This window comes from Hypanus sabinus, chromosome 10, assembly GCF_030144855.1.
Source record: "Hypanus sabinus isolate sHypSab1 chromosome 10, sHypSab1.hap1, whole genome shotgun sequence".
Classification (NCBI taxonomy): Eukaryota; Metazoa; Chordata; class Chondrichthyes; order Myliobatiformes; family Dasyatidae; genus Hypanus; species Hypanus sabinus.
In genome coordinates this window covers 118,057,247-118,084,146 of record NC_082715.1, presented here as the reverse complement: position 1 = coordinate 118,084,146, position 26,900 = coordinate 118,057,247, and the positions used below count along the sequence as shown (strand labels likewise).

At 41.6% G+C, this 26,900-nt stretch overlaps 1 protein-coding gene and 1 long non-coding RNA gene across 5 annotated transcripts in view; one reads left to right on the top strand and one right to left on the bottom strand.

Annotated features, from left to right (window-relative positions):
* The first annotated feature begins 183 nt into the window (after window positions 1–183).
* On the top strand, window positions 184–3,492 carry LOC132401032 (uncharacterized). Its single transcript, XR_009514461.1, has 3 exons — window positions 184–262; window positions 1,176–1,275; window positions 2,850–3,492. It is a non-coding gene; the product is annotated as an uncharacterized LOC132401032 (long non-coding RNA).
* Window positions 3,493–20,866: 17,374 nt separating this feature from the next.
* The window catches only part of LOC132401031 (uncharacterized), a 53,023-nt gene continuing 46,989 nt past the window's right edge, over window positions 20,867–26,900 (bottom strand). For 3 of the 4 annotated variants that reach the window (XM_059982787.1, XM_059982786.1, XM_059982785.1), the window contains 2 exons: window positions 26,113–26,287; window positions 20,868–22,821 (listed from right to left, as the gene is read on the bottom strand). In XM_059982787.1, the coding sequence (XP_059838770.1) occupies window positions 22,662–22,821; window positions 26,113–26,287 (335 nt within the window). In that variant the 3' untranslated portion in view covers window positions 20,868–22,661. Of the gene's footprint in view, window positions 22,822–26,112; window positions 26,288–26,900 lie in introns of all 4 variants that reach the window. The other variant, XM_059982784.1, reaches the window with a different exon arrangement.

Below are 26,900 nucleotides of genomic sequence, written 5' to 3'. Positions count from 1 at the left end.
AAAGAGATGAGTTAGTTATATTGAAAACTAAATGGGCTAGGTATTCTAAAGTTGACTCCTTCTACCTTAGGCCACAAACTTATCAATCACCCCTTGTATGTGAGGAAATGAGGTCCATGTCTATGTGGGAGGCAATTGTCTAGAAGAGTTTGAGAGCTGACATTCAGCCTCTGTGTGATTGAAGTCAATTCAACTGATACAGTACCGTTCTTTTTGACAGTTTTGATGACCATGACGGAGTTGGTCCATTGGGGATTGTTGGGTAAGTACCAGTGTGCTAGAATATACAATGTTACCCAGAAAGAATATTACCAACATGTTACACAGACAAAGGAGAATAACTGACCATTCACAGCTACATTATTTCATCCCATCAGAGAAATTCCCTTCTATATGCCAATCGCACTCTCCCACCTCCAACATTTTCTCTCATTGTTAGTTCTGGTGAAGGGTTTTGATCTCAAACATTATTTGTTTCCTCTTTTCACAGATGCTGTCTAATCTGTTGCGTCTTTCATTATTTTCAGTTTGAATTTTAAATTTCCAAATTTTCTTGATTTTCAATGAAATTTTATATTTATGTGACAATGATCATAGGGTTTAAGCAAAATTTTATCTGTTGACTGAGATCTTTTACATCCATCTCTGGAGACAAGCTGTTGACATACATCTTTTTATAAATATAACGATTCCCTCTGTTATCTTAACTATACATCTTCCCATCCTGTCCCTGGAAAAATGCTATTCCCTATTCTCAGCTCCTTAAGTCTCCATTGCATCTGTTTCTAGGAAGCAGCTATCCTTTCCAGGATATCAGAGAATGAGGATTCCCTTCCTCCACCATTGATGCTGACATCACCTGCATCTCCTCTGTTTCCCAAACATCCACACTCATCCCATCTTCCCGCTGCCTTAATATTGATCGAGTTCCTCATGTCCTTACCTACAACCACATGAGCCTCCACAGCCAATGCATCATACTCTGCAACTTCTGCCATCTCCAAAGGGATCCTACCACCAAATATATCTTTCCCTTCCCCCCGCCCCCCGCTTTCCACAGGGATTTCTCCATCTGTCATTCCTTTGTCCATTTGTCTCTCTCCACTAATCTCCCTCCTGGCACTTATCCCTGTAAATGCAACTGACCATTCACCTTCTCCCTCACCTCCATTCAGGGCCGGACACAGTCCTTTCAGGAGGGGCAGTACTTCACCTGTGAATCTGCTGGGATCCTTTAATGTTACTGGTGCTCTCGATGCAGCCTCCTCCACGTCGGTAAGACTTTTTATAAATTGGAGAACTGCTTCATCCAGCACCTTTGCTCCATCCGCCAAAAGTGGAACTAGCTGGTGGCCAATCATTTTAATTCCAATTCCCAACCCATCTGACAGGTCAGTCCGTGACCTCCCCTTGTGCCACGATGAGGCCTCTCTCAGGCCGGAGGAGCAATACTTATATTCCATTAGGGTAGCCTCCAACCTAATAGCATCGATATCAATTTCTCCTTCTGTTCAAAAAAATTTTCTCCCCCACTCCCCTCTTCTTTTCCCCTCCTGTTCCCCTTACTATCTCTTCTTTCAGTTAGTCCTGATGAAGGGTCTTGGCCCGAAACATTGACTGTACTCCACTTCTTCCTATAGATGCTGCCTGGTCTGCTGCATTCCACCAGCATTTTATGTGTGTTGCTTGAATTTCCAGCATCTTCAGACTTTCTCGTGTTTGCTAATATATCAATATTATTCTGTCACTCAAGATAATGTACTCCCCCTCAATATCATCACCAATTTGATTAGTGTCTGTAGGCATACTAATCACTCATCCTGCATTCATATCCTCATCATTATTATAGCATACGAAGGATGATTGATAAGTTTGTGGCCTAAGGTAGGAGGAGATGAGTTATTGGGCTCTAGTTACATACGCATGCAGTTTAACTCTTTGAGTAATTATGCAGAAAGTTTGAAGTTAATAACTCATCTCCTTTTACCTTAGGCCATAAAATTATCAATCTCCCTGATGAATTAGTAAGTACAAACTTTCCATAGCAGCCTGGGATGCACTTCATCAGGCCCTGGGGAATTATTTCCCTCAAAGCTAATAGCATATTCTAGAAAATCTTTGTGCCCATTTCTGAATTCTTCAACAACAATCACCTTCTTATTGAATTCACGTCAGAAATAGTCATTTAAATCCTGCCATATGTCTGAGGACATATTGCCATTTTGATCCTCATTATGTCCTTTGTCCAGAGTTAAAGTTTCAAGTCAAAAGTTGGGAGAAGTACAAAATAAACTTCCAGCTCCATCAGAGACACTTCCCCATGTAAATGTGGGAGTTACAATACAAGCACTTTCACTGCTTCCCTTCCCACCATCCAGTGACCCAAACAAGTTTTTCTGACTTGTCGGGTATGTCCCTCAGCCTGACAATACAATAAACAATACTCTGCACATATGATAAGGAAGCATAACCAGTCTCTTATATTAAACTATTTCTTCTGGTTTCACCCTTTCACAGATATTTCCTGTGACCCATCCATAGCTTCTGTCATCTTCTCAATACAAATGCTGCCTGATCTACTGAGTGCTTCCAGCATTTTCTGTTTTTATTCTTTCTCTGTAAAGTAAATGCATCATAAATCTCCTTTAAACATCTCTCCAACCTCTAATCGAAGCTATGCACACCACCCAGGATTCTAAAAGTATTCTTTTGTTGAATTTTTGGGGGAATAGGACTTTGATCAATGCTTCTTACCAATTTGTATCAGGTTGCCCTTCAGCTTCTGAGGGTCTAGAGAAAGTAGTGCTATTTTTCCAACCTTTCCTTTTCACTGATACTCTCCAATACAGGTGACATCCTGGTGAAAATCCAACGTTTCCACATCCTAACTGTACTCAAGACCAGAACTGCACACAATACTCCAGATGTGGCCTGACCAAGACTTTATACTGTTGAAAAGTAAATTTCTGACACTTATACTCAGCATCTTTTCTGTTGAAGGCAACTAATTCATATCTTCTTTAACATCATATATGCTTATGCTTTTTTCCCAGAGCATAATTAAACCTAACAGCTTTACACATGCAAAGCTTGTCTCTTCTCTGAATTTCAATTGTCTTCAATCCAACTTCAGTTGTCTGCACAGTGAGACAGGGAACAGGCAGGCCCTGAAGACACGTGTCCCCAAAGCCAACTGGAAGACCAGCACTCCAACTGCCTTCTCCAGCTGCATTTTTGTGTGTCCTTCAACTTTACCAGTGCATCTTATCTGTTTGGCACAAGGAATTTAAGACACTGTAACTCTTAGTCTTCTAGTTTCTGCCACTACTCCCAGCTTGTCTCTCACACCTGAATCAGAGGATTAAATAAACTGCATTTTGAAAGATACAGATCTTTGTAAGTTTCTTGTCACATGAAGGTCAGAGTAAACAGTATACATGTTAATGATAAATCCAGTCAATACAGTGATAAGAGAATGTTGCAAAGTTTTGTTGTGTAAACTGATATTGGGAAAAAGAAATGCTGAAGTGACAGAAGAGTTGGAATCGTGGGTTTGAGAATGTGGCAGCACCAGCAGGGAAGGGAATGTGACAGGGATAATTGGCTCAGATGTCTGATAGCAGTGTGGATAATGCTGTTCTTGTGTCCAGTCATCTGGGATTTCAATGTCCTGCATCTTGTGCTGGAAGGTCGAAGAGAGGAAAGAGGGGGGTAGCAACATCGACGATACCATTAACCACCCTGATGCAATTACCTGTGACGACGGACTGGAAGGAAAGAAGGGATGAGCCTGTGGTTGTCTGGAAGTGTTTATCATCTGCTGCAGCTTCCGTTATCCAGATCCAATTGACGGACCTGATAGAGATACAACCTATCAAGTCTGTAAAACACATATCTGAAAGTCTTATTGTAAAAGTAATTTTGTTGTCAAGGTATGTAGGCACGTGTCCCCTTGAGATTCATTTTCTTGCAGCATTTACAGGAAAAAGAAATACAATAGAACTTACCAAAAATTAGGCATAAACAGACAAAGAGTAACAAAGAACCAATGTACAAAAAGACAAACTGAGCAATCAAAATATACTGCGAACAAGAATTGTAAAGAGTCCTTAAAAATGAACCTGTGTTGTAGAATCAGTTCAGTCATGGTGATTGAAGTTATCCACAGACTGATGTTGTAGGGTGATAACTGTTCCTGAACCTGATGGTGTGGGACCTAAGACTTCTGGACCTTAGGTTCAGAAGAGAAGAGGGCATGGCCTGGATGGTGGGGGTTGGTGGGCCGTTTCTTTGATGATGGATACTGCTTTCTCATGGCGTCATTCCACGTCAATGTATTTAATGGTGGGGAGGGCTTTGTCTGTGATGGACACGGCTGTGCCCACCTTTTCAATTGCTGTTTTCATACCGGGTCATAATGCAACCAGTTTGGGTAATTTCCACTCTGCATCTGTAGCTGTTGGTTAAAGTTTTCAGTGACCTGCCAAATCTACACAAACTTCTGAGAAGGTAGCGGCATTTGTCATAACTTTGGTGAGACCTCTTACTTGCTGGTCCCAGGTCAGATTCTCTGATATGTTAACAAGGAATATAGAAGTACTGACCCTCTGTACCTCTGTTGCCCTAATGAGGACTGGCTCATGGACCTCCAGTTTCTTTCACCTGTACTCAATAATTACTTTGTTAGTTTTGCTGATTTTGTGTGAGAGGTTTTTGCTATTGTAATAGCATTATAGTTACTCAAGCTAAAGTCACCCTGACTGCCACTTCAGTTACCTACCCTGACTTATTCGACAGGAGGAGATATAGTTTATCACTCTCCTAAGTAGGGTCCTCAGCATACTGACTCAAACTTTCACCTACACTTTTCAGATTCCTTCCCACCCAGGTCCTCAGCTGTGGAGTTAGTCCGGTAAAAGTTAAATCCCCCACTAACAAAACTTATTATTCCTCCAACTATAATACAGTTCTACAAGAGTGTGTCTAAGTTCTATCCATGTGATTTCACTGCATAATTTCATTAATGTAATCTTTAAGTACTCTGTTGTCCTGCTTTTTCAAAAGGGTTACAGTGCTTTCCCCCTTACTGGTACTCCTGTCACATCTGTATACTGAATGCTGAGCTGCCAGTCCGGCCTTGTCCCAGCTATGTTGCTGTTACCATTGTTAACATGCCAGCCCTGAGAACCAATCCATGTCCTGACATCATCCCTTACCTGTTGAACCTCCAGAAGTGAAATACTGTAAATCGCAATCAGTATTCCTTTCCCTGCCTTTCTCAATGACTGAACTTGCTCTCACTGGCTCTGCTTCATCCCATGACTTGCTCCTTCTTGTCATTCAACGGCTCCCCCCCCCCTCACCAATAAAACTTAAATCCTCCCCCGAGTAGCGTTAACGAATTTCCCTGCAAGGATATTGGTGCCGCTTTCATTCAGGTGCAACCTTTTGACTTATACAGGTTGTGTCTACACTCCGTAGAGTTCCCAGTAATCCAAGAACCGGAATCACTGCCCCCTGCACCAGTTCCTCCACCACAAGTTTAGCTGGCATATCTTCCTATTTCTGTCCTTTGCTAGTACATGATACCAGTAGTTATCTAGAGATCACAACCTTAAATACCCTGTTTCATAACTTCACACCTAACTCCCTATACTCCTTCTGCAGAAGCCTTGTTGAACCCATTATCATTTGGGCTAACATGTACAATCACCTCTGGCTGGTCACCCTGTTCCTCCAGAATTTTCTACAGCCACTTAGAGGCATCTTGACTATGTCACCATGGAGGCAAAGCACCATCCTAGCATCTCTTCCGCAGCTTCAGGATCTCTTGCCTGTCCTACTCACTACTGAGTCTCATGTCAGTATTGTTCCTGTCTGACTGTGACCTTTCCCTCTGAGCCTCAGAGCCAGTTACAGTGCCAAAAGACTTGACCACTGCACCAGCCTCTGTTGTTATCAACAATATCCGAGGGGACATGCATGCTAGTGAGGGGAATCCTGCACTGACTTCCGACTCCCCTAATTTTTCTTGATGGTCACCCATTTATCTGAAGCCTGAACCATGAATGCTGCCACTCAGTGAAATGCTCAGATATAAAACTCTCAGCTTTCCATTCCGATTACATCAAACTCCAGTTCCGCTTCCTTGACGCTGTCTGTCAGGCACTACACTGGCGTGCAATTCCCACAGGTGTACTCATGAGATTCCCTGACTTCACATCACGTAGGAGAGGTATTCCACTGCCCTAGCTACCTCCAGCCTGCACTGAATCAAGTACCGATGATGAGCAGCAAAAACTGAATGAGACCTGAGTCCTTTCACCAAGGCCTCAACTCCCCATTCTCTGATCATCTGCTCCAAAAGGTGACTCCACTTCTTCTTGTGAAGTTTAATGGCAGTTGGTAGACCAACACAAGGTGCATTACTGCCGCTTACTGAGTTGGAGTGTGGAGCAAATTCTACCCACCATAAAACTCCAATAATATCAAGAAGTCTTTTGCTTTTCAGAAAGTCAAATTTGCACTTCTATACATTACAATGGCAGTGATATCCTAACAAACTTTCAATGTTAAACAGTGTCTGTCCCAAAGATCTCAATTTAGTAATTAAATGCTTCCTTTGCACCTCATAGGATCTGCACTCGAACAATATCGGCTGCACCTTTTCTTGACAAGTAATGCCTGTATCATGCATATTAATACTGAACAAGGAATTAGTTAGCCTAGTATGTCCAATATATCTATATATATATATATATATATATATATATATATATATATATATGTCACTCCTTTTAAACTCATCTCCCAGTTGAGTTCTCTGATTTTATATAAATCCCATTCTTTCTTTTTCTTATCCTAACTTTGTTGCCACAGTTATTGAATAGAATTTAATAATTATGGCTTTTACCTCGCCTTTATGCAAAGGCACCACTTTTTTTATAGCCTTTATTTTAAGTGATTGCTTGGCAAGAGTGTCTGTCACCTCATTTCCTTCAACCGCAACATGGACAGGAGCCAGTGTGATATGTATACACAAGCCCAGACCCTGCAGCCTCAATGGCTGTCCAATCTCAAGAAGAATGTCTGGCCTACAATTTGAAATACCCATCTCAATAGCTGTCAAGTCTGAGATCGAACAAGAGCAAAGAAGTACATAATCAAAGCATACTTCTTCAACCCATTCCAAGGCTACAATTATAGCAACCAACTCAGACATGAAAGGTGATATTTTATCTGATAGTTGTTTCTGAAGAGTCACCTGAAACTTTGGAACATAAACAGAAACTCCAGAACGACCTGTCACTGGATCCAATGAAGCTTCTGTGTGGATATGTAAGAATCCATAATATCTGGCTTGTAATATTGCCAGACTTCCTGTGCTATGAATAAGCAATCACTCCTCATCTTGATTTTTCCCTGAAGGCCCAAATCAACCACAGGCAAAGGTTAATACCATGGAGAGGTGACAGAATGTGGTACACGGGAATCATATTCCACATTAACCAACACAAGATTTTCTGCCCATTGGGAAATCCATCCAAAATTGAAGACCTTATTAATACAGTGCTCCCAACACTCTAATAATATTGTCAATATTTGGTGACCGAGACCACCTCTGTCTGTCGATTGAGTAGCAGTAATTTTGTGCTGCTCTTACTTTTTTCTCTCTCCCCCCAGTTTAAATTTTGCATTTAAAATTTTTAATTGCTGATTCTTGAAGGGGATTAATATGTCTATGTCTATGAGAATTGGGAAGAATCCACATGAACCTATTGACAAAAGTATTGGAAAAGGAAAGATGCTGAAGGAAAGATCTGATGAAGTGCCATCATGGGCTGAAGATATCGTTCGGGCACTGAATTCAATTCAAGATCAGAACAGGTCAATTAAAGATCAACTGGAAATGAATAATAATGAAATGAAGTTACTTAAAGATGTGGAATCTCAAGTTACTAAACATGAAGAGGAATTGAAGTTAACTAAGCAAAAATTGTCTGGAACTATAACCCGTTTGGAAAAATATCAAAATAAGACTATAGACCTGGAAACTAGGTCTCGCCGAAACAATATATGAATTGTTGGATTGCAAGAAGGAGCTGAAAATGGAGACTTAACGTTTTACTTTGGTAAGCTCTTTCATAATCTATTTCCGACTATTTTATCACAGCCACCTGCTTTTGAAAGAGCATATTGAGTGTTTACTTCGAAATTTAAAGATTCAAGCAGACCAAGATTTAGTCTGGTTTGTTTTCATCACTTTAAAATTAAAGATCAAATAATGCAACAGACAAGAAAACAAAGAGTTTTCAGATTCAATGACTCTGAGCTCCATTTTTATGAAGGTTATCTGAAAGCAGTAATGGAACAAAGATCAAGCTTTGTTTTGGTAATGAAACAAGCATATGATAAGAAACTATTTCCCTCTTTGAGTTACCCGACAAGAATTAAAGTTTTTCCTCCTTATTCTTCTCCACACATTTTCTTTGACCCAAAAGCCACACTGGATTTTGTCAGGCTGTACCTGTCACTGTCACTGATGTTACTACTGAATGAACTATCTGAAAAGCTGTTTAATTATCTGTATATTATTCACATTTCGAAAAGAAGATATATGAAGATACATGAAGGCTATTTGGATATTTCATTGAGAGATTAATAAAAGAAGATAAAAAGAACCTGCTCATCATTACATCCCATTGGATTCTTTTTGGAGAGAAGATTTACAGTTCAAGTTTGACTGTTTAAGTGGCTAATTAGGTATTTGACTGAGAAAAGAGGATAATGTGGCGACCCATTTCCTAGCGTATCCGAACCGACTCACAATTAGATAGCCTACGGGGGTTTGCGAGCACAGAGCTTTGGAGCCTCTGCGCCATGGGGGGCCGGTTGACAGAGGCTTAAAAGTGAGGCTGAAGTTTTCGAATAAAGTTTTTTCCTTTGACTGCAGTTACCGACTCCGTGTTGTAATTTTAGCGCTGCGTGTAGCACACCGCTACAATAAATGGATTTGTTCCTTTTACCTAATATTTGGATTGATGTTTCTTTTTGTTGTTTCCTAATTTGCTAATTGGTAGTTTTTTCCTACTAATAGGGATTCTGTTTATATATATATCTGGGAGGGCTTAGTTACTTATGATATTACTAATTAATATTTTTGTAAATTTAGTTCAGTTAAATATATATAAATTTAGTTCAGTTAACCTTTTTTTAGTCTGTTTTATTATCGCGTCCTATAACCGACTTTAAACTTTTCTTAGAGATTTAAAGCTAAACTTAAGATGGCGCTGGTTTTTCTCTCTAAGAGGTTATATTATTTTGGTTCTTTTTTTGTTTAATACATGATGGAATGTAAACACTCTCCTTTGTTGAGACGTTACTGTCTTTCTTGCAAGTTCATTTTATTTTTTTGTTTACTGGCTGGGAGGAGGGAGAGAGGAGACCGACTGAGCGGCCCATGGCTTTGTATTCTATCTTAGTTTGCTTGCCTTTTTTTCGGGCTTTTGGGAGGGTGGGTGGGTTTAGAGTTCGGTGTATTTTCCCATTGGGTGGTTGCAGAGCATGTGTGTTTTCTATATGGTAGTATTCTTCATCACCGCCATCTTTGATAATCCCGTATTGGTATGTGTTCTGCGCACATATAAAGTAAATTAGAATAAAATTATAGGATGGCAGTTAAACAGATTAATGTAATAAGTTGGAATGTACGTAGTTGGAATCATCCTATTAAACGAAAAAAGACTTTTAAAATTAATAATCGATTCCAACCTGATATAATTTTCACTCAGGAGACGCATATCAGGGCGGGAGATCAAAATAGGTTTCTTGGATGGTGGAATGTGTTACAGCTCCATGCTACTTCTCAGAGTAAAACTAAAGGCGTATCTATCTTTATTAAATCTAATATATTTACTCAAGAGGATATTGCATTTGATTCTAATGGTAGATTTTTAATTGTGTAAGGAGTGATTTGTAATAGAAAGGTTGTTTTGGTAAAGTTGTATTGTCCTAATTTAGATGATCCTTCTTTTTTTTAAAAAAGTATTTGCTTTATTGCTGGATTTAAATGAATATATGTTGATAATGGGTGGGGATATTAACTGTTGTTTAAATCCTATGATTGACAAGAACTCAACTAATCAGCGACTTCCAAATCGTTCTGTGTCAGTTATTAACTTCTTTTTGACAGATTTTGGGTTGATCGAATTATGAAGGCATTTACACCCTGATAACAGAGAATATTCCTTTCTTGCAAATGCCAAAAAAATATATTTGTGTATTGATTATGTTATAATTGATCCCCGCCTTTTGCCTAATGTTAAAAACTGTGAATATGATGCTATTGTTATATCTGATCATGCGCCTTTGAGTTTGTCCTTTGAATTTGATGATGTCATTTTTGCCCGTCCATGGCGCAAGTCTCAGACTTTATTGCAAAACTCAGATTTTATCGGTTTTATTGAAAGTCAGATAAAAGATTTTTTTCTTTTTAATGATATAGGGGGTGTGTCCAAATTAATTATATGGGATACATTCAAAGCATTTTTACGTGACCAGATTATTTCTTATTCAACTAAACTTGAAAAACAGACTAAAGCAGAATTAGATAAAATTTCAAAACAAATTAAAGATTTAGATAATATCTGCGTGACTTCCCCTAATATTGACTTATTTAAAAAAAGGGTGGAACTTCCATCACAATATAACCTATTATTAACTCATCCAATTGAAGGTTATCTACTTAAGTTAAAGAGCCAATTTCTTATGTTTGTAGAAAAAAATAATAAACTACTTGCATCTCAATTAAAATCGGCTGTAGCCAAAAGAGAAATTTTGAATATTTGTAGAAAGGATTGTACCTTGGCTTGGGAATATGAAGAAATTAATGAGATTATTATTCCCAAGAATGCCTGCCATTGCTGTTCCACTGTCTTTTCTGCTAGGATATCTGTCCATTTAACTTTGGCCAGCTCCTCCCTCATGGCTCCATAGTCTTCTTTGTTCAACTGCAACATTGACAACTCCGATCTGCCCTTATCCTTCTCAAATTGCAGATAAAAACTTATCATATTATGGTCACTACCTTCTAATAGCTCCTTTACTTCAAGATCGCTTATCAAGTCCTGTTCATTACACAACACTAAATTCAGAATAGCCTTGTCCCTGGTTGGCTCTCATACAAGCTGTTCCAAGAACTCCTCCTGCAGGTACTCCACAAACTCCCTATCCTGGGGTCCAGCACCAACCTGATTCTCCCAGTTCACCTGCATGTTGAAATCCCCCATAACTACTGAGACATTACCTTTGCCACATGCCAACATTAACTCCCTATTCACCTTGCATCCAATATACATGCTACTGTTTGGTGGCCTGTCGACAACACCCATTAGGGTCTTCTTGCCCTTACTGTTCCTCAGTTCTATCCACACAGACTCTACTTCTCCTGATCCTATGCCCCCCCTTGCAGAGGACTGAATCCTATTCCTCACCAACAGGGTCACCCCACCACCTCTGCCCACATTTCTGTCCATACAATAGCACGTATACCCTTGTACATTCATTTCCCAGGTCTGATCTCCCTGCAGCCATGTCTCCGTAATCCCAACAACATCACAGTTACCCATTCGCACCTGAGCTTCATGCTCATCTGCCTTATTTCTGACACTTTGTGCATTCAGATATAGAATTTCTAGCCCATTTCTCCGCTCTCTGTTTAAATCACTGCATATTTGCCCTTGAATTTTCTTGTCCTTCCTAAATTTACTTATTCTTTCTGCACACTTAACTCCATGTTCCGTCAGACCATCCCTCTGTACATGTGTCCTACTTATCACTTGTTCCGCCTCACCTTTCTCTACTACACACTTAATATTCCGGAACAGTGTAGTCCCCAATTGTCCTTTATTCTTCATCTCACTATCCTCTCATCCATTCTGGATCCCCGCCCCCTGCAAATTTAGTTTAACCCCCCCCCCCCCCGAGAAGCACTAGCAAATTTTCCTGCAAGAATGTTAGTACCACTCCAGTTCAGTTGTAAACCGTCCCATCGGAAGAGATCCCACCTTCCCTGGAACAAAGCCCAATTATCTAAAAACCTGAAGCCCTCCCTCCTGCACCATCCTCTCAGCCACTTATTAATCTGTATAATCCTTCTGTTCCTTGCCTCACTCGCACGTGGCACAGGTAGCAATCCTGAGATTGTTACCCTGGAGGTCCTGCCCTTCAGCTTTGCACCTAACTCCCTGAACTCACTACGCAGGACCCCCTCACTCATCCTACCCACGTCGTTGGTCCCTACGTGGACCACAACATCTGGATTCTTGCCCTCCCTCTCGAGAATAACCTGCACCCGATCTGAGATGTCCCGGACCCCGGCACCAGTGAGGCAACATACCATCCCGATCTTCCCCACAAAATCTCCTATCCACCCCACTGACTATAGATTCCCCTATCACTACTGCTCTCTTTTCTTCCCTCCTCCCCTTCTTAGTCGAGGGTCCAACCACTGCAACTTGTTCCTGGTAGGTCATCCCGACCAACAGTATCCAAAACGGTATACTTATTGTTGATGGGAACGGCCACAGGGGTGCTCTGCTCTCTCTGTCTGCTTCCCCCTTTGGGTGGAGACACTTGATTAAATGTCACTGAGGTTGGGAGAAACAGGTCAACACTGAGGACCTAAGTTCATTCAGTTAGAACCAATGGGCTGGCCATGTGTTCCCATGTCCAATAGCAGAATCAGAGCACACAGAAGCCAAGTATAGATGGTGCAAGGAGCTGAATATGGGATAACAATGAGCAGACTGAGCAAACTACAATCTTGCTCTATTCCGGTCAGCAGTAGGACTATGGCTGTAGCAAACCCACTGACTAAGATCACAGTCTTAGACCATAAGACAGGAGCAGAATTAGGCAATTCAGCCCATCAAATCTGCTCCACCTTTCCATCATGGCTGATGGCTCTGCCGGATCCCACTCAACCCCATACACCTGCCTTCCCGCCAATCCCTTGATGCCCTGACCAATCACAAAACTGATGCGAGAAGGAGATGTATTTTTGTGGATAGTTGAATCTGAGAAGGAGGCAGCAAAGTCCTTCATGTTTGACTGGGTCAAAGGCTTTCATGAGGTCAGGAAGGCTATCCATATCATTGTTTTCATTGCTTCTAGTTTTCCCAGAGTTTTTGCTTGGAGCACACAGTGTCTACTGTTTCCTGAAGGGTGGAAACTGCACTGGGATCTGGGGATCAGTTCTTGAGCCATTGGGGGGAAAAGGATCCTGTTAAGCACCAGGTAAGGAGAATTTTGATGATGGCTATCACTCTGGCAACAGCTGGGAGACCTGTTGGCGGTAACGATGATCGTGTTTCTCTTTTCTTAGAGAGTGGCTGCCAGTCAGGTGGGTCCAGTATAGAATTAAGATCAGTACAGTTTCGGAGCAGATCTTTCTATTCCTAATGTCTGTAACACTCATGATTCTGAATTAAACTAAATCTCTTTGGCATTTAAAGGTACACATTCCTAAACTCCCTGCAAACTCTTGTGTCTTACAGCCTCTTAAATGCTACAATGATATCGACTTCCACTCCTATACATGGCAGCCAGTACCAGACACCTACCTTTTTCAGTGTCTAATCCTTATCCCACACATTGCTTTTAAATCTTCCTCTTCGCACCTTAAATGTATGCCTTCTCATAGTCATAAAGTCACTGTGCCATAGAGCCATATGGCACAGATAACGGCTCTTAAGCTGTTTAGTCCACATTGATCTTATATTCTGCCTCGTTCCATCTACCATAGCTCTCTGTACCTCTCTCAATGTACATTTATTATCAATGAATGTATACATTTTACTACCTTGAGATTCATCTCTTTACAGGCAGCCACAAAACCAAAAATCCCAAAGGAACTCATTAAAAAAAACTGTCAAACACCCAATGTGCAAAGCAAAAAAAAAGTCATGTGAACAATAAATGGAAGCAAATAATGTTCTGAACTGAAATCCACAAAGTAAGTCCGTCCACAGATCTTTAGTTCAGCGCAGTGTGGGGACACGAGCTGTAACTGTTGTGTTTGGCTTCCATAGATCACATTCACTTTCAGTTGGCCTTTGGGAGACACTTTTTCACCTGTGTAGGTCTTTAGCATCACTGTTTTCTCTGGTAGTATCTTAGAAAACAGTCTGTTGTAGTCAGCCTCTGGAATTAGAGACGAGGCTGAATCTGTATCCAGCTCCATTTGCAGTTTTACACCAGACACTTCTATTGTGACCCAGATGATTGTGTGATCTGCTTCAGCTATACTCTGCAGTTCTCAGCATGGCAGTTCACCTTTGTCAGACTCTGTGTTGTCTGATTCTGTTTCACATTTGGGTACTTTATGTATTTGCTTAGTTTTGTGTTTGAAACTTTTCACTCAGTTATGCTTGTCTGCCTTTCACATGCTAGAGGGTCTTATCTGTGACACTTTGTGTAAACTTTTTCTTTGATCCAACAGTCACTTGCATCATGGGAGGATCTGCCACATCAATAAAATATTTGTTTTTTTGCACCGTTCAGGGACATCTTGCGCATTTCACATTCTATCCTCTTTTTCTCTAGTTCTGCTGCTTCCTTTGCTGCAGTCCCTACCAATATTGCAATGGTCAATGCCCATTCTAAGATCAGGTCTCTTTCTGACAGTAGCCTCATTTGAGTGCTTTGACTATGCAGACCACACACCAGCCTGTCCCTTATTGAATCAGGAAGCCCATCTGCAAAGTCACAGTATTGAGAAAGCTTGCACAGTTCTGCAATGATTTCAGAAATGCTTACCCCCTTTGTCTGGTTCCTTCTGTAAAATCTAAACATCACCACTTGAACCAGCAGTTTAGGACTCAAGTGATATTTTAGAATTGTAACAATTTTGTCGAACATCTTGCTTGCTGGCTTTTCAGGAGTTACTATGTTGCACAAGAGTCTACATTTTAACATCCATTAAGCTGGGAAGAGTGGCGGCTTTCTTTTGCTCATCCATGTCAATCACCTTACACAACAGTTTTGATATACGAGGGGTAATTGATAAGTTTGTGGCCTAAGCTAGAAGGAGTCAATTTTAGAAAAGGGCACATTTACATTTCAACGTAGTCCCCTCCGACATTTGCACACTTAGTCCAGCGTTCGTGGAGCATACGGATCTTGGACCTCCAGAAAATGTCCACAGCATGGGTGATTGATAAGTTCGTGGCCTAATGTAGGAGGAGATGAGTAATACAGCTCTTGTTACATGCACGTGCAGTTCAACTCTTTGAGTGATTATCCAGAAAGTTTGAAGTTAATAACTTATCTCCTTCTACCTTAGGTCACGAACTTATCAATCACCCCTGGTGAGTTATTAACATCAAACTTTCTGTATAATAACTCAAAGAATTGAACTGCCTGAGCATGTCACGAGAGCTGTATATCCCTCAGATCTATTTTTAATCTTTCTCTGCTCACCATAAACCTATGTTTTTTAGTTTTAGGTCCCAGTCCCTGAGAACACGACTGACCTCTCATCTTATCTATGCCCCTCGTGTATTTTATAAACCTCTATAAGATCACCCTTCACCCTCCTATGTTCCTGAGAAGTGTCCCAGCCTATCCAGTCCCACATTATAAGTCAAACCTTCCAGTCCCAGTAACATCCTCAAGAATCTTTACTGCATGCTTTCTAGCTTAATTACATCCTTCTTATATCCTACTGACCAGAAGTGCACCAGTATTCTAAGTGTGGTCCAACCAGCATCTTGCATGACTGTAACATGATGTCTCAAATCTTGTAATCAATGGCCTTACTAATGAAAGTAAGAGCGCCATATGTCTTCTTCATCAATCTGTCTATCCGTGTTTCTATTTCCAGAGAAATATGTACCTGTTTCCCATTATACAACACTTTCCAGAGGTGTACAATGGTCTATGTAAGTCCTGCCCTAGTTTAACATAACAACGTTCAACACCTTTGCCTTGTCAGAGTTAAATTCCAGTTGCCATTCTCTGGCTCACTTCCCAAGCTGGTCCATATTTATTTTCAAACCTCTTCACTGCTCATACACCACCAATATTAAGATTGTCTGCAAACTTATCAACCATGTTAACAATATTGTCATTCAGATCATTAATATAGATAACAAGCACAAGTAGATGCAGCAAAGATCCCTCCTGCAGTGCACTGCTAGTCATGGCCTCAGTTTTGAAAAATAACATTCTGCTTCTTCCATGAAGCCAGTTTTGTTTCTATTTGGCTGTATCATCCTGAATTAATGTGATATATTCTTCGAAATCAGCCTGCCATGTAGTACTTTGTCAAAAAGCAGGATAGACCAGGGAGAAAGGAGAGAAGTTCTGCAGATGTTAGAAGCAACGCACACAAAATGCTGGAGGAACTCAGCAGTGCAGGGAGCATCAATGGAAAAGCATTCAGTTGAAGTTTCGGGCTGAGTCCCTTTATCAGGACTGGAGAAAAAGTTATGAGGAGTCAAAATAAGAAGGTGAGGAGATGGGTAGGGATGAAATAAAGAGCTGGGAAGTTGATTGGTGAAAGAGATACAGGGCTGGAGAAAGGGGAATCTGATAGGAGAAGATAGGAAGTCATGGAAGAGAGAAAAGGGAGAGGAACACCAGAGTGAAGTAATGGGTAGGTAAGGAGATAAGGTGAGAGAGGGAAATTGGAATGGGGAATGGTTGAGGGGGTTTTACCGAGTTCATGCCATCAGGGTGGAGGCTACACAGACAAAATATAAGGTGTTGCTCTTCCAACTTCAGTGTGGCCTCATCGCGACAGTAGAGGAGACCATGGACTGTCATGTCGGAATGGGAATAGGAAGTGGAATTAAAATGGGTGGCCACTAGGAGATCCTGCTTTTTCTGGCGGATGGAGTGTAGGTGCTTAGTGAAGTGGTCTCCCAATCTACGTCGGGTCTCTTTGATATACAGGAGGGCAAACTGGGAGCACCGGATACAGTAGATGACCCCTATAAACTCACAGATGAAATGTCACCTCACCTGGAAGGACAGTTTAGGATATTGAATTGTAGTGAGGGAGAATGTGTAGGGGTGGGTGTAGCACTTGTTCTGCTTGCAAGGATAAGTGCCAGGAGTGAGATCAGTGGGGAAGGACAAATGGAAACGGGAGTTGTGCAGGGAGCAATCCCTGTGAAATGCAGACAGTGGGAGGAAGAGAAAGATATGCTTGGTGGTGGGATCCTGTGGAGATAGTGGAAGTTATAGAGAATAATGTGCTGGACACAGAGGCTAGTTGGGTGGTAGGTGAGGACAAGAGGAACTCTATCCCTGGTGGGGTGGCGGGAGGATGGGGTGAGGGTAGACTTGCACGAAATGGAAGAGATGCGGTTGAGGGCAGTGTTGATGGTGGAGGAAGAGAAGACCCTTTCTTTGAAGAAAGAGCATGTCTGACCAGGGAGAGTCAGTAGATGTCATTTACTTTGATTTTCAGGAGCCTTTGACAAGGTGCTACACATGAGGCTGCTGAACAAGAAAAAAGGCCCATGGTATTACAGGAAAGACTCCAGCACGGACAGAATATTGGCTGACTGGCAGGAGGCAAAGAGTGGGAATAAAGTGGCAAACACAAAGTACACTGCAGATGTTGTGGTCAAATCAAGACGTACAAAAGCTGGATGAACTCAGCAGGTCGGGCAGTACGAACTCACAAAGGACCTGACAAAGGGTCTCAAACCGAAAAGTTGACTGCTTCTTCCAACAGATGCTGCCCGACCTGCTGAGTTTATCCAGCTTTTTTGTACATCTGGAATAAAGTGGGCCTTTTCTGGTTGGCTGTCAGTGATCAGTGGTGCTTGCTAGGAGTTGGTATTGGATCCACACGTTTTCCTATTGCATGTTAATAATCTGGACGATGGAATTATTCGTTTTGTGGCCACGTTTGTAGGTGAAATATAGATAATTGGAAGGGCAGGTGGTGTTAAGGAAGCACGGAGTCTGCAGAAGAACTTGGACAGATGAGGATAACAGGCAGAGAACTGGCAGTTAGAATACAGTGCAGAGAAATGTATGCTCATGCACATTGGTAGAAGGAATAAAGGTGTAGACTATTTTCTAAACAGGGAACAAATGGACTTGGGAGCCTAGCACAGGATCCTGCAAGGGTTAACTTGCAGGTTGAGTTGGTAGTAAAGAATGTAAAAGTGTTTGTTTCCAGAGGACTAAAACATAAAAGCTAGGATGTAATTCCGAGGTTTTATCGGGCATTGGTCTGACTGCATTTGGAGTACAGTGAGCAGATTTGCCCCTATATCTGGGAAAGGATGTGCTGACATTGGAGAGAATCCAGATGAAGTTTACGACAATGATCCCCAGATTGAAAGAGCTGTATGAAGAGCATTTGATGGCTCTGGGCCTGTAATCGTTGACCTTTGGAAGAAGGAGGAGGTATCCCTTTGAAAACTTCTGAATATTGAAAAGCCTGGATAGAAACGATGTGGAGAGGATATTTCTAATAGTGTGAGAGTCCAGCATCAGAGGGCACAACCTCAGGGTATAAAGACATCCCTTTAAAACTGAGATGAGGCCGAGTTTCTTTAGCCAGAGGGGGGAGGGGAAATTCATTGCCACAGGCAGCTGTGGAGGCCAATTCATTGGGTATATTTGAAGTAGTGATAGATAGGTTCTTGATTAGTGAGGGTGTCAAAGGTTACGGGGAGAGGGTAGGAGAATGGTGTTGAGAGAGAAAATAAATGAACTGTGATGTAACAGAAGCGATATCTTGAATGTACTGATTTGGATCCTAGGTTTTATTTTCTCATCATCCAGTGACACTAACTCCAGTAGAACATTACAGCTCAGAAACAGGCCTTTTGGCCCTCCTTGGCTGTGCCGAACCATTTTTCTGCCTAGTCCCACTGTCCTGCACCTGGTCCATATCCCTCCATACACCTCTCATCCATGTATCTGTCCAAGTTTCTCTTAAATGTTAAAAGCGACCCCGCATTTACCACTTCATCTGGCAGCTCATTCCACACTCCCACCACTCTCTGTGTGAAGAAGCCCCCAATGTTCCCTTTAAACTTTTCCCCCTTCACACTCAATCCATGTCCTCTGGTTTTTTTCTCCCCTAGCCTCAGTGGAAAAAGCCTGCTTGCATTCACTCTATCTATACCCGTCATAATTTTATACACCTCTGTCAAATCACCCCTCATTCTCCTACACTCCAGGGAATAAAGTCCTAACCTATTCAACCTTTCTCTGTAACTCAGTTTCTCAAGAGCTGGCAACATCCTGGTTAACCTTCTCTGCACTTTTTCAATCTTATTAATATCCTTCCTGTATCTTGGTGACCAAAACTGCACACGATCAGCCTTGGTCAGATTATTCCCTTAAATCCGTCAATAATCTTCAATCACTCTTGAATTTTCCTTTTATGTATGGAATATGGCTAACTACAGCTTTCCAATCTGTAGCGTAGACCAGCCATACACCAGCCACAGCTCCCCATGTAGTGATAGTTGGAATCCAGTTCTTCAGCATCTGCCTGTGTCTGGGCCCGAGAATTCGCTCCAGTATCCCACCGGCCGTTCGTGCCCTCCCGATTGACCGACTTCCCACCCACATACCTGCCAGTTGGAAAGCCATAATGGAAAATGTTAGTTGTTAAGCTTTTTTTCCCCATTCTTCAATTTAAGATTGCCAGCACCTGCTTTCTGTAAGGTGGATATGTTCCAAAGCATTCTTTTCCATATTCCTTAACTCCTTGGCTTCCATGCAATTTTTCATGGTAAATACAGGTAAGAATTATTAAATTAAGATCTCATCCATCCTTGGTGGCTCCACATATAGATAACCACATTGACTATGATGACCTATTCTCCCACGAGTTACTCTTTGGCATTTAGTATTCTTATGGAAACTCTTAGGATTCCTCTTTATGTTAACTGCCAGAGTTACCTCATGATCTCTTTAAGCCCTACTGATATTCCTCACTAGGGAAGTCATCAATCTCTTGTACCTCTCAACGCCTTCACTCGACCCTATATAGCTGCCTATATGTGTCATATTCTTTTATTCCTGACAAGAGCTTTAGTTTAAATGGGGCTCTTTGCCAAATTTGCATTTCTCTCAAATCGGTGCTCATGCTGTCTTGAAATTTTCATATCTCACTTTTAAAAGTCTTCCACCTGCCAGCTGTCCCTGCAAACAGTCTCTGCAAGTCAACCTTTGCAAGTCCACATCTAATGCCTTCAAATTTAAGATCACCAGCATCTACTTTTTTGTAATGTAGATAAGTTCCAAGACATCCTATTCATTCCTTTAATTCCTTAGCTTCTGTGTCCTTTTCCACAGAAAATACAGGTATGAACTATTAACTTAAGACCTCACCTGTCCCTAGTAGCTCCACATACACTGTAGATGACTACATTCGTCCTTATGAGGATTTAAAAACTAATAGAATTATGGTTACTGGTCTGAGAGTGATCCCCACTGACACTCCTGCCACTTGGACTGCCTCATTCTCCAACAGAAGGTCCTCCTTTCTCGTAAGGCCACTGCCAGTTTGGAACGTGCATTAGGTATTTTAGTATCTCCATTATTTTCCGTAGATCTTTCATGAAAACAATACTTTTTTTTGTTTTCAGTTACTGTATTTGAGGTATGATCTCACTAAGCTGTCTACAAAACCAAAGAGTTTTGTAAACTTACTGACATTTGTACACCAGTCATGCAGTAGAGTCTAACATTATTATGTATCTCCTCAATTGTGTTTCATATCATGTCTCTTCCCTGCACTGCCAGCTGCTAACTGTGATATACTGATATGACCAATGACCAGTTCTGTTTCTGAGTAAGAATTGAAATGGAGACCAAGTGTTGTGATGCATCACCTCTTTATTTCACAGTGAGAACACATTCCCAGCAAGATGCAAAGCAAAACACTAAGACTCTAAAAACAATTGATTATTAGCTTCCTAAGGGCATCTGAAAGGTTGTCCTGTTAACAGCAGCAATTGTCCATGAACAGGCCTCTCTCCCAAATGAGTTGATCTGCAACACCCAGTCTTTCACACATTCTATTCCATTATATTTCAACGGACAGCAAAGTGAATGAGGAAGATGAAGTGCTAACAACGATGATAGATTATGAATGGTTTAAATACAGACTTGACAGTTTAAGCGTTAACTTACAATTTTATATTTCAACCTGGAACCAGCTCTGAGTGAGACCTATAGTCCCGCATTTGACACCTCCAGGATTTCAGCCAGCACAACCTCAGTGCTCAGTGCACCCAGCACTTCCCATTTCCTGTCAGCTCTTTTCATATTTTTGATTTCTGCTTGGTGAACACACAGAGAATCTGTCCCATTGTGAAGATAGAATGTCACTGTATCTGTGTTCAGAACAACCTCAGTCTCAATAAGTACTCAAATTATTTAAGAAGGAAAGGGAAATTCTCAGAGTGATCAATGCTGTTCCCCAGAGGAGACACCCAACCATATACAACTGTGCAGTGTGGAGACTTTGAACAAATATTTCTGCCTTGATAGCTCTCTCTTCAGATTCCCTGGTTTCTCACCAGCAAAATTTAAATATGGAGCTTCCTATTATTGGCTGCGTAAGTGTTTCTCTCTTACTGTCCAGTATAGTTTCTCAGCACAACTGATAGGTCCCTGGATACTAGGAAATTACTTGGAATTCAGAGGGCAGTTAATTATTAACAATATTAAATAGACCGGCAGCCTCCTCTATCTAGAACATTTGGATCTGTCAGTATCAAAGCCGAATGTGTGGTTAAGGTGAGGGTGGAAGACCATGTGATTCCCCAACATATTTCATCCAGGGAGTGACATGGAGACACAGCTCCACTACCAGGACTATTGGGCACTAGACAATCAGTAGGGACCTTCGGTGGGAATAATTCGTTAGAATGACTGAATTATTCATCAGAATGATTAGTTGTAATTTGCAGTGAATGCAAAATACAATGAATGAAAGGGAAAGAAAGCCTCACCTTGGACACTTGGTTTGATGATGAGAGGCATTGATCATGTGGATAGTCAGAGGCTTTTTCCCAGGGCTGAAATGGCTAACACAAGAGGGCACAGTTTTAAGGTGCTTGGAAGTCAGTACCGAGGAGATGACAGGGGTAAGTTTTTTTATGCAGAGGGTGGTGAGTGCGTGGAATGGGCTGCCAGCAACAGTGGTGGAGGCGGATACAAAAGGGTCTTTTAAGAGACTCCTGGATTGGTACATGGAGCTTAGAAAAATAGAGGGCTATGGGTATCCCTAGGTAATTTCTAAAGTCAGGACATGTCCGGCATAGCTTTGTGGGCCAAAGGGCCTGTATTGTGTGGTAGATTTTCTATGTTTATATGTTTCAGCTAGTTAATTGTGAGTGAAGTGTGAGTTCCCTGTACTTGCAGGCATCTGTGTGGGATGTAGGAACTGACAATTGCCATGAGAGCGCACAAGGCTTGTTGAAAGCCCCAAAATGGCAGACATGCAGAATTAAATCTAATGTGTATAAATCACTCTGAGATATTTTACTTCATTATGCCACCGAAATGCATGTTATTCCAGGAAGGAAACTACTAAAGGTGATAACAGAGTTGAGCACATCTCACTGTTTGAAATCTATAAGTATTAGAGCCTCTGAGAGAACAATTCTGTTTCATTTCTTGAGAAAAGTCAGTTTCACGTGTCCAGCTTTGTTGAACCAAGTAATGAAAATACTACTGTGGTCAAAAGAACGGTGGTCGTTTTCCAGTTTCTCCTTGAGTTCATTAGCAAGTCTTCCATAGTCTTCATTTTCCTTCTCAGTCACAAAGTAACTAATTCAGAATAAATATTGAAAAATAATAACATTAAATTAAATGAACTCTTTCCTATTTGTTCAAGTTGCAATACCCATTCTGGGCTTGTATCACAGTCATACCAGACAATAAGAAGCAGAGATCGCTCCCTATTTGGAGGCTCTGAATTCATTTTTTTCCTTCTTTCTCTCCTCCCTCTCCCCCCTCTACCCCCTCTCCCCATCATCCTCCCCGGAGACAGATGAACTCCAAGAGTACAATGTTCAAAACCTCCTTCCTGTGCATGACTGCTGCCCTCTGTTGGGAGTTACTTGGTGTAGGACTCGTGACAGGATCCTTTGCTCAAGTGTTGCACAAAGTTTGCATCCAGTGTGTGCTTGGTTATTGCAGTGGTGAGGAAGCCACATTGTGAACACCAAGTGTAGTACACTCGATTGGGAGAAGTGCAAGTGCATTATTGCCCTTTGTCGGAAGGCTGTTTGGGTCCTTGGACGAAGGGAAGGGAAGAGATGAAAGGAGAAGTGTTACACCTCCTGTAGTTGGATGGGAAATTGTCAGACATGAGCAGCAGTAGGCAGGGATGGGAGTGCAGACCTGTGAGTTGAGAATGGGGCAATCCCTTCAAAATGCTGTAAGAAACTGTGAAGGAACGTGAGAATGCTGTTGGAGCTAGTGGAAGGGAGGAACGAACATACGTTAGAATGTGGACACCTTGGCACCTGGGAATAATGTGATAGTGCTCGAGCGGCTGCAAAGTAGAGAGGGCCTGTGTGGGGATGTATCATTTATGAGGAGATGCAGGAAAACGTAGGCCTGTCTTCCTTCAAGAGGAGGACAAGGGTTCATATGGGTAATCATTCTCAACTAATGAATTTTGAATTATGTACAGCCTATTTGGGAAATCTGCAGGATGGATTTCTCAGCTGATGCAGGGTAGAAGTGGACTTCTTGACACTGGATGGAATTTTGCGACATCAAAACTAAAAAGAACACATCTTAGCAAGCAAGCATTTTGTGAATCCCATCTGGAGCCATGCTGATCAAATGTTCCACATCAGATTCCATTGCAATCTCTTACCCTTTAACTGAAATGTATGCCTTCTAAATTTATTCACCTCTGGCAAAGGTAATAAACTCCTGCAGCCTATCCTATCTATATCCCTTATAATTCTTTATATATGTCTTCCCCAGCAGATAGGCTCGAGATAGATTAGGTAATATCAGCTTTATTATTAGGAATGGGAAAATGAAATTTAAACTGCTTCTGACCTTTTCTATGGGAGAACACATCTCGGCGAGCACTTTCTGCCTTGTGGAAACTCAGTTCAAAGCTATAGTTCCAACTTGTGAACTGTTCTGGTGAGAAACAATTCTACTATAACTTGAAGAGGATCTGTATATAAAACTATGTGGAGTATTGATATAATAGTGCAGCTATATTTTCTACTGTTTGGTGGGGGTGTTGAGGATCTGAGGGGATGTGATAAAATTAGAGGACGTATATATAGGCTAAGGAGTAAAAGATTTAGATGGGATCTGAGGGAGTTGTTATCTACTCAGAGAGTGTAAAACCTACTACCTGCAATACATTGCCGAAGAGACTGGTGGAAGCAGTTTCACTGACAGTATTTATGGGGTGTCTAAGAAAGCACCGAGGCATTGAAAGCCGGGAACAAGGGCTGAAAAATGTGATGTGGTAAGAGCTCTGTCCACAGTATTAGACAGGAAGGCATGGCGTGGAGATTGGGAGAATGGAATGGAGTCTTTACAGGCAACAGGGTTTAGAGAACTATAAACAGGGTAGTTGCTGGTGCCTGTGGTTTGTAGTAGGTGTCAATGGCGAGCCCATTCCCCGCAATGGAGACAGAGAGATCCAGAACAGGAAGAGAGGAGTCAGAGATGGACAGGGAGAGCAGAGTGGAAATTGGCTGCAACAGGGATGAAATTCTCGAAGCAGTCACAGCTTGGGCAGTGTGTGATTGCTGATTGGTAAACATTTGATCTGGAGACAGTGAGTGGAGCTGATAGAAAGATTGTTGAATGTGAAGACAGGTTTGGGCAGTGAATGTGTTGTTGGAGGGGAACTGTTTGCGCATCTGTTGGAGGAGGTAAAGGAGGATGATCAGAACCTCCTAATGTGGGGTGGAGAAGTAAAGGGAATGTATATCCCTGATGTAGATGAACCAGTTAGAGCCATGAAATTGGAAACTGTTGAGGTAGCAGAGTATTCCAAAGTTTCAGAGATTCAAGTGGGAAGGGACTAGACCAGGGGAGAGGAATTGGTCTCAAGGTAGGAAGAAGCAAGTTGAGGTAAGACAAGACTGAAGCAGTGGATCTCGGACATTATGCTTGTGGATCTTTGGTAGCAGGTGGAAGGGCACTCTGCAAGGTTGGGACACTGCAAGGTTGGAAGTTGTGGCAAGAATATCTCTTGAGGAAAAGAGGTCTATGATTGTATGGGAGACCATGGCCTGATGTTCACTGATTGGGTGGTTTGATTGAATCTTTCTGAACTTATATTCACTCTCTGAAAAAAGGAATTGAGTATTGTACTTGTCGGCAGGTTTGAGGCAATTAGCTTTGGTCTATGGGGGATACCAGTGTGTCAGACTATACAGCATTACCCAGATTGTACAATGTTAACAACACATTACACAATCAAGGAAACTTCGCAGCCCTTTAACGTCAACATCATTCCACCCCATCAGAGGAATTCCCTTTCCTTCCACTTATCACGCTCCACAACACTCTTTGCTTCTGAAATTTGCTTTCTCACTTTCTCAGTTCTAATAAAGTCTCCAACCTGTTACTTTAAATCTTTTTCTTGCCCTAAAGGCAGTGTTCCTTGCGTTATTGATTGTCAATGAAATAATGTTTTATTTAGATAAGATGAAGATGAAATAAAGTGTTTAGCTATATTTATTCACTGTGGTTAATGTGACAATTTCTGAAAAGCAACAATCCAATTAGTGTTTGCATCTACAAGGGCCTCAAAACTAATAGGACAATCTGAGAGGAATTACAGCAACATCATTTAACAACTACAGAATCTTTATTGCGGGATGATGTCAGGTGATCTCATGTGTCAGTGACATCCATGCCCCACCTGAAGCTGTCAGTGTGGAGAGCAGCCATGGCCTCAGAAATGGAAGTGTAGGTTATGAGAGATGCACCGATCATTCTAACACTGTTAGTACCGGTCAAGATCTCTACCCGTGTGACCAGCTTGCTCACCGTGGTCTGACCACTTCTGAGTGTACTGCTCCCAGGAAAACAATGCACAAATGCTTCAACAACAACAGATCTTACCTCTCATAAGTGTTTAATAGAGGAGTATTGATTACTTGAACTGACGGATCTTTTGGGAGAGGTGGAGTTTGGATTTCAAGTGGCAATGAAACGAAGACCGAAAATTGAGGTTTTATAATACCATCTTCAAATGGGGCTCTAATTGCCCAAGGTGCAGAGATGGGAACTATTGTACCTGTGGAGAAAGAACAGTTTACAGTTACAGCATTGTCATAGAGTCATACAACAATACAGTTCACATAAAGGCCCATCAACCCAATAGGCCATAAGACCATTTGGCACATTATGTCTGTCCTCCATTCCGTTCTGGGTGATCTGTTACCGTTCTCAACTCCACACTCCTGCTTTCCCCACCTAACCCTGGCACCCCCACTGATCAAGAAACTATCAAGCTCCACCTTAACTCACTTGGTCCCCACAGTTGTTTGTGGCAATGAATTCCACTGATTCATCACATTCTGGCTCAAGAAATTCTTTTCATCACTGTTCTAAAGGATGTACTTCTATTCTGAAGCTGTACGCACTGGTTATAGCCTCTCCCACAATAGGAAATATCCTCAACTGATCCACTCTATCTAGGCCTTTCAATATTGGATGGGTTCAATAAGATTCCCCACCTATTCCTATTCTTCTAGAGCCCAGCAGGTACAGACCCAAGGCGATCAAATATGTCATCATCCCTGCCAGAGACCCCTTCCAATCCATTTTGTCCAGCTCATTTCTTGTGCCACTGTAGTTCCCTTAACTCCATTGTAATACTGATTTTAGCTTTTCTGTCTCAAACTATC